The following is a 14,495-nucleotide window of genomic DNA, read 5'->3' as shown; positions in this document are numbered from 1 at the left end:
GCATTGCAGGCATGTGCCATCGGTCATGAGCAAACATCTTGATTGCCACACACAGACCTGCATTTTGAAGTCGTTTAAATAATACTTTCCTGTGGATATTTTGTCAAAAAATGTCAACCAGCTGAAGGACCAGGAAAAATCGGCAGAGTAAGTTCAAATAGAAGTGTACTCAACATTTGTGACAGACAAGGGACGTTTAGTTTTTTTTGTAAATGTACGTGGCGTTGCCAACAAAATTGAAAGCATCACAGCGTTTAACGTCTACCTCGCACCTTTCCTTACATTTCCATTGAACCATTCCATTCCACATTTCCGGCTGGATCACGTGTTTCTCAAAATACATTCGGGTGCAACATTCCTAATCTGGGTAATGTATTTTTTTGGTATGAAAAACCAACTGTATCGCGTGCTAGGTGGAGCTATTTGCGTTCAGACAGAGCATATGGGCAGGGTCTGCTGTAGGGGACATCCAATAATGGCTCAATGAAATGCAATGGAATTGGAGTTATGAGTAAGGGTAACTTTGTATGGAAAGCAGTTTTAACATTATATTAATATCATTGTTATATTAATAATTGTTTTTTTTCTTTCAATAATTGAATTTCACATTTTTATATTGATAATAGATTTATCAACACTTAACTTTTGTATCAAATATTTCAAGTTATTTATATCGATAATTCAATTGTTTTATATTAAAAAAACTATTACTGATATATGATAATTACACTATTTTATGTCAATAATTGTTGAATGCCGTATATATTAGCATTTTTGGCATTATTAAAACTGAAAACCAATCAGCTTCAAGAGCCTTGAATCTCAATGAAGTAATGCATGATTTATCAGTTCACCTGTGTCTTCCTGTCTATCTGTCAGTGGGAGCAGAGAACCTATCAGGAGCATGCAAATGTAATCACGCCCCCATGAACGTCATTATTGTATTTGTTTATATAAAAACATTTATTATACAACATTTTAGTTATTGATATCGATAATTGAATTTGATATAAAAAAAACATTTAATTTATGTTAAAACAGCTTTCCATAAACTGTTTGCATTTCGTCCCTATGATTTTAAAGTCGCTTTCCTCTTGTTTGGTGTTTCATGGTGGTGTGCAAACAATGTCATGGTGGTCAAGTTATACAGAGACACGAATGAAGGATATGTTATATATTTTAATGGGCTACTATTGGTTGAGGGATGGTTTCCTAAAGTCAGTCCTGGTGCACGCAATTGAACAAGCTTTTCAATGTCATTTAACAAGCACTAGATGGCAGTATTTGATTTACACAAACTGGTGGGATGAGTGGTGAATATAAATTGAAGAGCAAGTTTTAGATTTAAAATATATTTGGAAGATAAATTAAGGTCATTATGCACTACAAAGCACATTGCATTTTAGCTTCTCAGTGACAGAGCTGCACCTGCACTTTACCTCCGTTTGATATGCGTTTATATTTTGGGCTTGATTGCATTATACTAAGGCATATTACTAGTGAATTCACCCATATTACATACTCATTAACCAATGCTGTGCAGTAACTGTTCAGTGGATTTTTTTGTGGGACTCTGATTCTGTCTCAAATTACGACAGATTCCATCTTGGTCACCTGATCAGTTAGGCTGGAGTCACGTGATCAGTGCTCCATCCTCGCCATTTTACAGTGTGAGAGACAGAGGCCACCTTTATTGATAAAGGATAAAGCATATTTTTTGTATTTTGTTCTGAGGCCAAAGATCATTCAGATTTTGCCGGTTCAGTAAGTACTTAGCTAACTGACACATACAAGTCGCATGACCCTTTGCTTTGGTATTTATTAAACAAGAAGCACATTGAATAGCTAGATATCTTTTACAGTGCGTTGGGTGAGAGACTCGTGTGCTACTGCTAGCTTAGCTTATAGTCAAGCGGTTGGCTTGTTGTCATGTGCAGTGCATGTCCTGCCCCTTTTTCCAGATAAATAATGCATGTCTCTAGCGTTGGACTCCATGTTCTCGACACAGCTGCGCGATTGTTGTGGCTATGGAACATGCCATTTTGCTAGCTAAGTTAGCTAGCTATAATCTTTTACAGATCATTCTTTTGCTGTCGTGAGCTAGCCAGAGGCAGAGTCAACCCACCACGCCTCCGTGAATTAAATGTTATTATTAGACCGTTCTGTCAGAGGGCAGTCCTCCTAGTCATGCACACATATCGATGTCCCTGTTCAACTAGTTAGCTAGTTACTAAGCCAAAGTGGTCTGCTAACAAGTTGGCTACCAAACCCTAGAAAAAAACCTTATTTGAATGTCTTTGATTTGAACATTCCCTTAATATACTGCAGTTTGTGGATTGCACGAGCAACTATTTGCCTACCCAAGGTCTTTGTCACTTTTGCAGAAGGAGCACTAGGTAGTAACGTTACAGTACTGCAGAAGGTTCAGAGATATTTAGGCCTAGGCTATTCCTTAAAAGCAGAACCCAAAGAAAAGGGACCTGGATTGCGGTCAAAGGGGAAAGTGTGGTACCAATTGCAGACATTATGTGCTTAACCACAGGAATGTCTTCCTCTGTGACACTGGAAAATAACCCTGCATCCTTATTCAATTATCATTGATCCGCTTGACTGAATTACCACAGCGTTTTCTATCAACTAGAATACTTGGATGGTAAAACTAAATAACTGATTGGGACTTTCCAAGTTCAGTACTGTACTCTGGGACCCCTGCTGTGTTTTGCACACTGCCAAAAACAGTACCACAACAGGTTTCTTTTTCAGTGTAAGCCTAAACACATGTGTTTGTGTGTGACTAAGATGGAAAGAAGAACATTTGCAAAGATAGCAAGACGATATCTGCAGGAGACACATTAACAGAGTTTACGAGCCATGATCATATTTCTGTGCTATGCATGCAAAGCTGACTGTGGTAGTTTTAACAGGCTTGTTTTGCTTTCTACAGGCATGGAGGACAGCAGTGGAGTTGCCATCTTGGTCCCCCACTCTAGAGGCCAACAGGAGTCTGTCTTCCTCCCTGAAAGGGTGGAAACGCCCCCAGGTACCCTGATGGAGCCTAGGGATGATGACCAGGGGCAGCAGCAGAAACAGGATGCAGACTCCCTCATCGAGGTGATCGAGAAGCTCAGCAAGATCGTGGAGAAGCGCCCGCGTCGATTCACCCTGGCTGGGAAGAAGAGAGCCCTCATGTCCTGTGCCTCCGTCAGAGTCCCAGAGATAAGGGAGGGCAGTGGTGGGTCCTCCCCCTGCAAGAGAGCCCGGGAGTTGGAGGAAGAGGTGAAAGATCAGAAAATCCAGCCAGACAACAGTGCACCCGCTGGCAGCAGTAGGACCATCACCTGTTACCAGTGCAGCCTGTGTCGGTTCCTGTCCCCGACCTTGAGCCTGCTGAAGGAGCATCTGCGGCAGCACGATGAGCAGCACAGTGACCTCATCCTCATGTGTTCTGAGTGTCGCTTCACCTCCAGCCACCAAGAGGAGCTAGAGGCCCATGTCAGGCTCCACTTTGACTGCAGCAACTCTAACAAGAACCCTGTATCCAGCCAGCAGGCCAGCGAGGGAAATGAGGGGTTAGGGATGGGGGGTAGTGTGGAGGAGGCTGTGTTCAAAACTGCCATGGACTGTGCTGAGGACACCCCTGCTAAGAAGAAGTGGTACAGCTATGAGGAGTATGGGATGTACCGCTGCCTGATCTGCAGCTATGTGTGTGGACAGCAGCGAATGTTAAAGACCCATGCATGGAAGCACGCAGGTCTGGTGGACTGCTCTTACCCTATCTTTGAGGACGAGGCAGTCGCACCAGCACCTCCTGTAGTTCCTCCTGCAGAAGACGCCATAGTAGTCCTCACACCGGTCCCAGAGAAATCTCAGAACCTCAACAAGATGTCCACATTCCAGATCAACCTCTGTGCCCCTGTGGCGGAATGTGGGAATGAGGCCGTGACAGAACCGATCACAGAGGAGAGCCCAGTGGAGGGGCCATATCCCTCTAAAGACCCTGTCACTGAGGAACCAATGTTGGAGGTACAGGTGACCACAGAGACTGAGGTGGAACCAATGCAGGACTGTTGTCATATTACCAGTACAACAGACAGCCTCCTGTCGTCAGCCCAGAAGATCATCAGCTGCAGCCCCAACAGTGCAGACCATGTCAATGTCATAGTGGAACGACTGCCCTGCGCAGAGGAACCTGTGGCCACCCAGCCCCTCCCAATCCTCCCCAGCCCAGAGGTGGGCAGAGACAAGAGCCTGCTGGCTGCAGAGGAGGCGGGCCATGTGGAGAACCAGCCAATGTTTGTTGACAAGGACGGGCAGCAGGAGGTGGTGATTGGCTGGAGCAACAGTGAGAGGCAGCAGACCACCACGGACCCTCCACGTGACGAGAACGCTCCCCCAGCCCGCAGGAGGACCCACTCTGAGTCTCTGAGGCTTCACTCCCTGGCCGCTGAAGCCCTGGTGACCATGCCCATGAGGACCGCGGAGCACATCAGGAGCATCGTGGGTCAGGGCTCCCAGAGCCCTGACACGGGCCAGTGGCTCCTGGAGATGGCCACGGCTGCAGCAGTAGCAGCCGACAGAGCCCCTGCAGCAGTAGAGGAGCTGACCGGCATGGGCAACGTGGGGGCAGCGCTGGTAGACCTGGAGTTGCAGGGGTCCAGAGAGGACGGGCTGGCCGAGGGCCCCGCCAAGGCTGGCATCAGCCTGTCCCTGCTGACGGTCATAGAGAGGCTAAAGGAGCGCTCGGACCAGAATGCCACGGACGAGGACATCCTGAAGGAGCTCCAGGACAACGCCCAAAGCCAGCACGCTGGGGAGGTCAGCGCCTGTGGAGGGGGGGACCCGGGTAACCCTGTTGGGGGTCTGGTGGACTACATCCCTGGCAGCGAGAGGCCCTACCACTGTCGCCTGTGTCGCTACAGTAGTGGGAACAAGGGCTACATCAAGCAGCACCTGCGAGTACACCGCCAGAGACAGCCCTACCAGTGTCCCATCTGTGAACACATTGCCCTGGACAGCAAAGATCTAGAGAGCCACATGATCAACCACTGCAAGACCAGGATGTACCACTGCAAGGAGTGTACTGAGGCCTTTTATTACAAAGTGAGTAGAAAGACTGAAGAGAGAGAAATTAGGACAGACTGTGTGCCTCAATGTCCCTGATAAGAGATTTATTATTGAAGTGGCGCCTCCTCTAGGAGAGAATATTGCTCTTGAGTTTTTGTTTCTCGATGACCCAAATTACGGTCATAAAGATAAGATGAGATGAACTGATTGTAGAAGTGAGAGTTGAGATGGAAGTTTTTTTCTGCAGCATAGTGCTGGTTGGTGCAGTGCAGCTGTGGAAGTTTAGTTTGATTCAGGGAGTAGAGAACGAGCCTATTGATTTCATTACTTTCATGAGACGCCTCGCCTGTTTCTGCAGACCTCATTAAGTCCATCATAGAATTCTGTGGGGTTTTGAACTCCATAGATATCGGATATCTTTTTTATTTTTGTTAGGAGAGGTGAGGGTAGCCTGTGTGCTTTATGTTCAGCCCTAGAAGATCTCATTAAGTTTTTACTTGTTCTTTTATCACTGACGCTTTCCACAGAGTCAGCTGAGGAACCACGAGACAGACCAGCACGGTTTGGGCGACACCGGCGCAACACTAACCCCTGTCACTGAAACCACGGCCACCACGGAGGGATCTGTAAAGATGACAGACGATGGTGAGGAAATGTGTCAAATGTGTTTTCCCAATGGAAAGAAGTGGAGGGCGCTCGACCAACGCGAGTCGAGATGCAACCCAAAAAAAAAATGTTTTATTAATTGGAAAAGCGAAAGGGGCGATGCTCGCTCACCATTAAAAATGTGTTTTATTTGGGCAACTATTAAAAGCTTGATATTTTGGCCTTCATCAATGGCCTTTTTCTGAACCGTCAAGCCTTTAATAAAAAACATGTTTAAAAAAAGCTTGAATAAAATGTTAATTTCCAACTTGACCAAACACGACCAGTCTTTTTACCTTTAATCAAAGATTTGTCACCAACTATCCTCTCCACTACCCGTTTTGGGTGTTTCATTTTATTGGTACCGCATCCTTTGTCCACAGTATTTAATGTGTACTTTTGTTCCACTCTCCAGACTCCATCAGTTCGCAGAAGGTGTACAGATGTGACGTGTGTGATTACAGCAGCTCCACTTACGTTGGAGTTCGGAACCACCGGAGGATCCATAACTCTGACAAGCCTTACAGGTTGGTGCTGGGTGTCTACTGTCTGTGTGTTTTTAATAAGGTCAATAGGATTCGTCATGATTGCAGTCTGGATTCCTTAGGACTTGACATTCAAGTAAATTTGCCAGTGCCAACTAAAAGCTACTGGCCTGAATTGGGGGAAAAAATACTGGCCCGGGCCAATATCTCACAGGATAGTTGATGATGCGTGCATAATTACAATATCAGGTGATTTTTTTTTTTTTATCTTTAATTTGTGGGATGAGCAAACTAGCCTATAATAACCCACCCTCCATACACACATAATACAATTTGAACTTGGCAATATCATATTCACATTGATTGTTTTGAGGGAAAATATAAGACCTTTGCTCAAGAAGGCTACAGTTGTAGGGCCATATAAAATCTGTTTAATATTTTGCTTAATTCCGTTTTTGTTTTTCCAGGTTTCTGAATTTGTTCAGGTTTTCACTCTCAAAATCACACTTCTTTTTTTTTAAATTGAAAAAAACAAGCAATTCAATGTTCTAATTCCACAACAATGATTTAAATCACATCAGTAGACAATTTTTTAGGTCTGGTAAATATTTTGGGGAGGGTGTTAGGCATTGTTTGCCTAGTGGTATTTCTGTACTGTACAATATAGGGTTTAAAAAACCAATGCCTTCCCGATTGATACTAATCATCATCATTTTGTTTTTCATCATTTTTTTGTGATGACTGAATTGCGCAGCGCAAAGATTCAACCGAGACTTGGGACCGTGTCTGCATACCCATTGTTGATTTAGTTAGCATTCACAGGTCTTACCTAAACGTCTTACCTACCGGCGTCGTTCTTCTGTGAGGTGCTTCACGCGACAACCAGTTGAGAGCTGCGTGCTCTTGCTGCCTGACAGATGATGCCGCTCAAACTAGGCTAGGTTAATTTTAGTAATCCAGAAATTCACCGCTTTCCATGTTTCCGATGACACAATCCTATTGCTCACTCAAACCCATTAATAAAATAGAATGTCAATGTTATGATGCAGATCTCCAGCAGGGGGCAGTGAGTGTTAGGTAAAGATTAACATTGGCCGCAGTCTACAGCTGGAGTATTTCTCACACCGCAGCACCCGTGTAAGCGGATCGGCCCTGTACTCGAGGCGCCGTCAGATGTCTGGGGGGGGGGTCTTATTCTCTAACGCCACACACAGACACACATCTAGTTTGTTTTGATGTTTTCCCACTATAGACCCTCAATAGAGCTCTTTCATACAAGGGAGTGCAGTCTTTCTACCCTTATGCTTTGGTATCCTTGACACACTTCAGACCGTTCCACAGAGAAGCGCACGCCTTTTAACTAAGGCCATCTTATCCATTTGAGCCACACAGTGTATCGCATCTCTGAACGTTGCGCTTCCAGTTACACTTTGAGCTTCGCAACAAAATAGCCGCCAAGGCAACAATGTGGCCCTCCAGGCTTTTCCTGCTGTACCAGCCGAAACAGAACAGTAAGCCGAGCTTAAACAGCCGAGCACAACACAAACTGTCAAACAACAGTCCTGTACATAGATATTCCCTCCAACTCTGGCCCACTCTCTGGTACTATAGGTGCTGCAGCTGTGACTTTGCCACGACCAACATGAACAGCCTGAAGAGCCACATGAGGAGACATCCCCAGGAGCACCAGGCTGTCCAGCTACTGGAGCAGTACAGGTGAGGGTTCAGCTTCTGGAGAGGTACAGGTACAGGACCGGCTCAGGGTCATAGAGGGAAGAGCTGGGCAGGGGAGTGGGAGAGGTAGAGAAAGTAGGCCAATGTGCTTCGAAAGAGTGTGGGGATGGCGGAAAAAGCTGAAGTGTAAGAAGAACCCATCTCATCGACCATCAGAAAGAACTCCTACTGAACTCTCCTTTTAGTGTCGATATGGAGGATGTCTGGGTATGTAGAGTTGGCTGGAGCATAATGTAGAGCAGTACAGATAAGCAGTATCAGAGCATGTGTGCCACTAGGTCTTTCCCTGCGGAGTCTTTAGTGCAGCTGATCCCTTTTGATATAATGGAGTTGAGGGGATTAAAGTGAACCCCGAGTAGCATATTAAATCAGCTGCTTCTGCTGCAGACTTGAGCCCTTTCTTTTCTCTCTTCGTCTTCCCCACTCTCACTTACTCCTTTTGGTTTTTCAGGTGTTCACTGTGTGGCTATGTGTGCAGTCACCCTCCGTCCCTCAAGTCTCACATGTGGAAGCACGCTGGCGATCAGAACTACAACTACGAGCAGGTGAACAAAGCCATCAACGAGGCCATCTCCCAGAGCGGCCGGTGAGTAGGGGGTGATGGGGATTGGAGTTTTAACGGTCTGCCTTTACAATCTGAAAAGCTTCTGGTCAGACTGAAGCCTGTGTTTGGGTCCCAGTGAACAGGGATGTGTAGGGTCATGTCTTTGTCTTGATGGTGAACCTGCTCTCTCTCCCTGGCTGTAGTTCCCCCAGTGCCCCGCAGAAGGTTCCAGCAGTGGGGGAGGCAGTGGCAGAGCAGTCAGGTGTGGTGCAGGGTGGGAAGGAGGACCCAGCCCCTCTAGCAGGAATCCCTGTGGACAGTGTGGGAGCTGGCTCAGGGGCATCAACAGAGCTCATCCAGTGGTCCTCCAGAGAGCCTGCCCCCCAGAGTGAAACCCCCCAGCACAGCCCCCTCGGGATGGAGGGGGTCCAGTCCCAGGCCGGCATGGAGTATTGTGTGCTGCTGTTCTGCTGCTGTATCTGTGGCTTTGAGTCTACCAGCAAGGAGAGACTGATGGAGCACATGAAGGAACATGAGGGAGACATCATCAGCATCATCCTGAACAAGGAGCAGCAGCAGGGAGCAGCCCAACCAGCAGAGGGCAGCACAGCACAGTGAGACAGCATTTAACCCCGTACCCCAACAGAGAGCCAGGAACCTACCCCCTCACTCAGACTGACTTAAGTCTGACCTAACAGGGAAGTACTGTACCTTGCATCTTGTTTTCTGGTTCTTAATTTCATGTACTTAACAGAAGGTTACAAAAAGTGTCTCTGTTGGAGCTCAGACATATAGAAAATTGGAAAATTCCAATTTCAAGGATTTGCAGTAAAATGTTATACCTGAACAAGTTCAGAGACGTTTAATACCTCAGCAAACAGACATTTCCGTATTTACAAATGGAGCTCAGTCCATTTTACTCAGCAAACATATATTGACCACATGGCAGCTTTTCTATTCAAATATTTTAATATAATTTAATATATTTAATCTTTCACATTTCTAGTTTATCTGTGGCACCTGCACTAGGCTGTACAGAGGTGCCATCTACTTGCATGTTGTGTTCATCATAGCTATATTTATATTTTAATATGGGTTAATACAACCTGGTCTCAGAGCATTTCGTATTATTCTGTACGTAAATCTGAGACAATCGATATTGTACATTTTGCAAATTCTTAACAGCTGTTAGCCACCTAGCGAAAATTCGTAACATAGCATATATTTAGCAAATTTCATAACATATTGTATGTTTTGCAAATTCGTAACATATAATATGAATTGTAATTCGTAACATATCATACGAAATGGATGGTGGACTTCCACAAATTAATACATACCATGAGAAACGTAACCTATCATACTAATTTGAGTGTCCTGGATTTACCTTTTACTATGTTACGTCTAGCCTATGAGACCAGGCTGGTTAATAATATGTATCAATGTAGGCCTATGCGTGTTGGTTTCCGTTATGTCGAAGCGAAGGAGATGCCTTGTTTTGTTCAATTCACTGTTTGATGCTATTTTGACCTATTGGACCTCTGGAAAGTTATGGTAATGATGGGCCACTTGAGGGTGGTTTCCTAAAGCTGTAGGATAGATAGGCTGGCACAGGTTGTTGTTTTACCAATATTCACCACAGCATCAAGGGCTCTTGAGGCAGAAATATGTTTGGGCAGAATCTTTAAGCTACGATCAGTCTATTATGGTGCATATTAGTGGTCGCGCTAGACCCAGGTGTAATGGTGGCGAGATGGTAAATGGACATCCATTGAACTTTGATTGCAGCCAACACCCAACTGTGTTTAGCTTAGGCTACTTATAGTTACTTTAGTGAAAGTATTACTGTTCTGATTACGATCATCTTTTCTAGATTCATGTTTTAGTTAAATAATTGCCAAGTTTATCACTTGAATATGTTAAGCAATTTCCAAAGTTTCTCCATATAGGCCTAGCACTTGTAGATAATGGATAGATGGAGTGATTGACATCCTAGCACAGAGCGGTGTGCTAGTATACTAAACCTTTGTGAGAACAAAGGAATAGCAGGTTCAATAGCAGGTTCATTAGTAGCCTGTCTCTAATCTGTACTGTATTGACCAATAGCAGAGGTTGATATATGACCAGCTTTTCAAGTGATAGGCCTATAGGCTACTGTAGACTGACATTGAATATGGTGTTTTCCGTTTGACTGCCTCTGCTAAAGTGTTTCCGAACTTCACTCACCTTTCCATTTAGTTTCACACTAAACATGCTTTGGTATGCAGAGTGGTGACATGGAAATAATTTCCATGCCCTTACTGTTTTTACGCAGACAGATGGGTGTAGGAAATGATGATCAAATTAAATATCCATCATTCATGGGATTTCCCGGATTTGCGTTTGTGTCGCTCAATGTATCAAATGAATGTAATCATTATCTTCTGCACGCTGAAATTCTCATTATAACGGCAGGTTATTATTGTCTCACGTTCATTTACAATTCAAAGTACTAATGTTAGGAAGACCGTGACGGTCTGCATTTAAACCGCACTTAATTCCCCCACCCCCCATTTACATAGTTTGCATTTTAATGAGTGGTTGGGTGAATTAAAGCAAGCGACAACCAGGGAGAACCTCATGCTAATCATAGGCCAGGTATAATCTGTCAAGGTTTATGGCCACCGCTTTTTGTATGATTCTATTCATGGACGTACTGTAGTTCAGCTTCTTGCTGTGTCTTTCTGGGGGCCTAATGATCTTCTTACCTATGCAGACCATGAGACCGAGGGGATACAGTGGGGGGGAAAGGGAACTGACTATGGGCCTAAATGAATTGATTTGTTGGTTTTGGGTCAGATGTGCAAATGGTTTTGGATAAATCTGACATCATATTTCTTGTGGGAAAGCTTCAGGTTATTTTAATGTTCATTTTGCCCATGCGGAGTTGGCTAAATGTGTCATTTGTGAAGCCAATTTGTTATTTCTGTAGGCCTTATCTTTTTTTTGTTTGGTTCAGTATTTACATTGTCACATGTAGGAAATTGAAACCTTAGATCCAGGACGAAATCTCTTTGTTTTATGTGTCGAGTGTGAAAAACAAACCAGAGAGCCTGGAACCTACTACCAGACCCCGTTCAAACGCACTTAAATATTTTTGTCTTGCCCGTTCACCCTCTGAATGGCACACATACAATCCATGACTGAATTGTTCTAATACATTTGTTCAGTAGCTTATGTCCGGTCTGCTGGCAAGATTGTATACTCAAGTAGGTATACTACCATGCTTGTTAATCTCCTATACTCCTTGTTATTTGTCTATTTGAGTCGGGAAATGTTAGATTTCAGATGGAGACGCATCCGTGTGAGTCTACCACTCTGTCTCCCCCCGGCTTTCATTTCATAAATTAGGCTATGAACTGACATGAGAACCTGGATGGGAGAGGAAAGTTCTTTATAGGGTATGTGACATCTGATGTGGATGATTTGGACATGTTCTTTGTTTGACAAAATCTAATCCCCAGGTCCCTACTCATTCAACTGCAGGGTGCCATGTGATGGGTAACCGTCAATAGATTGAAAATTCACAAAGACATTTTACTGTGATATTAATGATCATCCTGTCAACGTTTGTGCCTTTTTGATTTGAGTCTCTTGTAGTCATTCGATAGCTATTTGTTATAGGCTATGTCTGCCCGTGGGTGCTGTTGTGCGCCCATCTGTTCAGAATGATGTTCCCAGGAGGTCGTGGTTGTTATTCAGTCAAAGCTGAATAGCCTCTGTAACACCTCCCCTTTCTCTGTGATGTATCCAATCACTTGGTACTGTAATTTCCCACTTGGGTGCACGCTGGTTGGATCAATGTTGTTTCCACATCATTTCTTAAAATGACATTGAACCAACGTGGAATAGATGTTGAATTGATGTCTCTGCCCAGTGGGATGGGTCTGTACATAAATAGTTGAAATACTGTAGTATTGCAAACTGACTTTTTTATCATCTATTTTTAAATATATTGTAAAGAAAAAACACTAAGTCCATTTTTTTTTTTTTTTAATAAACAAATTTGCCAACAATTTGGAAAATGGCTGTGCTTTTTAATTGACTGTAATGTATTTGAGGGGAGTGTTTGTGTTTTACACTGAGCTGCATGCATTTCATGCCAAAGGAGAAAATGTGATATCTCACTTACGCTGTTCAGTGCTTACCGTGTTTCAAGTTCAGTGTGATGTGTGGACACAGGATTCACTCCGTTAGGCCACACAGAGCGATGCTTGCTATCTATTTATTTTGGTCATCATAGACAATATTATGTCATGACTCAGCCAGTGTATTTTTTTGTAATAAATACTTTGTGGATAAACTGTGTTTTTATTGAACTAGTGTATGGGTCGTTCCATATGATTTGAATCACTTTTTGAATGCACCCCTTTTTGATTTGAACTAAACCTTCCATACATAGAACACCCTCAATTCGTCAGGGCATTGGACTCTACAAAATTTCAAGTGGGTTCCACAGGGATGCTGGCCCATGTTGACTCCAATGCTTCCCACAGTTGTCAAGTTGACTGGATGTCCTTTCTAAACTGAAAAACCCAGCAGTGTTTCAGTTTTGTAGAAAAACCCAGCAGCTATTCTACTTCATCAGAGGTGTTTGTTTTGTCCCCACCATTGGTTTAGACACAGCGTACTCTTGAATACAGGTTGGGTGTCATGCTTTGGCTGATGGATACTAAAAATGTGAAATAAAATGTCACCTTTCGAAATGATATCACAAAGCTGGTTGGAGGTCCACACATCAGATAATGTTGACTCGAGTGAGAATATCAATTGTTTAAATTAAACTGTCAATCTTCCTTGGAGACCTGTTGACATAATAGAAATATAGATAATAATAGAATACACATTTCCTTTCAAGTTGACATTTGACGGTGGGTGGACCAGCAGCTATCTTTCTGGTAATAATTGGAAGTTTATATTTCAGTTACAATTTCAACAATACCTGCTAAATTGGAGTGGTCTGAAGGAATATGTCCAACCAATTGAATTTACCACAGATGGACTCCAATCAAGTTGTAGAAAGATCTCAAGGATGTTCAATGGAAACAGGATGCACCTGAGCTCAATTTTGAGTCTCATAGCAAAGGGGCTGAATACTCATGTAGGAGGAGGTGTGATGTGTGGGGGTGCTTTCCTGGTGACACTGTCAAGGATTTATTTGGAATTCAAGGCACACTTAACCAGCGTGGCTACCACAGCATTCTGCAGCGATATGCCATCCCATCTGGTTTGCTCTTAGTGTGACTACCATTTGTTTTTCAACAGGACAATGAACCAACATACCTCCAGGCTGTGTAAGACCTATTTGACAAAGAAGGAGATTGATGGAGTACTGCATCAGATTACCTGGCCTCCATAATCACCCGACCTCAACCCAATTGACATGGTTTGGGATGAGTTAGACCGCAGAGTGAAGAAAAAGCAGCCAAAAACTCCTTCAAGACTGTTGGAAAGGCATTCCGGGTGAAGATGGTTGAGAGAATGCCAAGAGTGTGCAAAGCTGTCATCAATGTTGCAAAGGGTGGCTACTTTGAGGAATAATTTGTTTGACACTTTTGTGGTGACTACATGATTCCATATGTGATATTTCATAGTGTTGATGTCTTCACTATTATTCTACAATGTAGAAAATACAAAAAATAAAGAAAAACCCTTGAATGAGTAGGCGTACAAACTTTTAACTGGCACTGTATATAAACTCTTCAAAAAAGAAACGTCCCTTTTTCAGGACCCTTTCTTTCAAGATAATTTGTAAAAATCCAAATAACTTCACAGATCTTCATTGTAAAGGGTTTAAACTCGGTTTCCCATGCTTGTTCAATGAACCATAAACAATTAATGAACATGCACCTGTGGAACGATCGTTAAGACACTAACAACTTACAGATGGTAGGCAATTAAGGTCACAGTTATGAAAACTTAGGACACTAAAGAGGTCTTTCTACTGACTCTGAAAAACACCAAAAGAAAGATGCCCAAGGTCG

The 14,495-nt window shown here is 43.6% G+C and overlaps 1 protein-coding gene across 1 annotated transcript; it reads left to right on the top strand.

The window, feature by feature from the left end:
• Positions 1-1,677: 1,677 nt before the first annotated feature.
• On the top strand, positions 1,678-12,814 carry znf507 (zinc finger protein 507). The gene is made up of 7 exons (XM_029638911.2): positions 1,678-1,764; positions 2,945-5,100; positions 5,592-5,709; positions 6,125-6,236; positions 7,806-7,910; positions 8,380-8,514; positions 8,676-12,814. Exons 2-7 carry the CDS (start codon positions 2,947-2,949, stop codon positions 9,088-9,090), a joined length of 3,039 nt encoding a protein of 1,012 aa, XP_029494771.2. The 5' UTR covers positions 1,678-1,764; positions 2,945-2,946; the 3' UTR covers positions 9,091-12,814.
• The last annotated feature ends 1,681 nt before the right edge of the window (positions 12,815-14,495 follow it).

This window comes from Oncorhynchus nerka, linkage group LG27 (assembly GCF_034236695.1).
Source record: "Oncorhynchus nerka isolate Pitt River linkage group LG27, Oner_Uvic_2.0, whole genome shotgun sequence".
NCBI lineage: Eukaryota > Metazoa > Chordata > Actinopteri > Salmoniformes > Salmonidae > Oncorhynchus > Oncorhynchus nerka.
This window is presented reverse-complemented; position numbering and strand designations above follow the sequence as displayed.

Coding starts and splice junctions, on each gene's coding strand:
- znf507 (XM_029638911.2), top strand. CDS start 2,947: ATGGAGGACAGCAGTGGAGTTGCCATCTTGGTCCCCCACTCTAGAGGC. Junction 6,237..7,805: donor AACTCTGACAAGCCTTACAG/GTTGGTGCTGGG, acceptor CTGGTACTATAG/GTGCTGCAGCTGTGACTTTG. Junction 8,515..8,675: donor GCCATCTCCCAGAGCGGCCG/GTGAGTAGGGGG, acceptor CCCTGGCTGTAG/TTCCCCCAGTGCCCCGCAGA.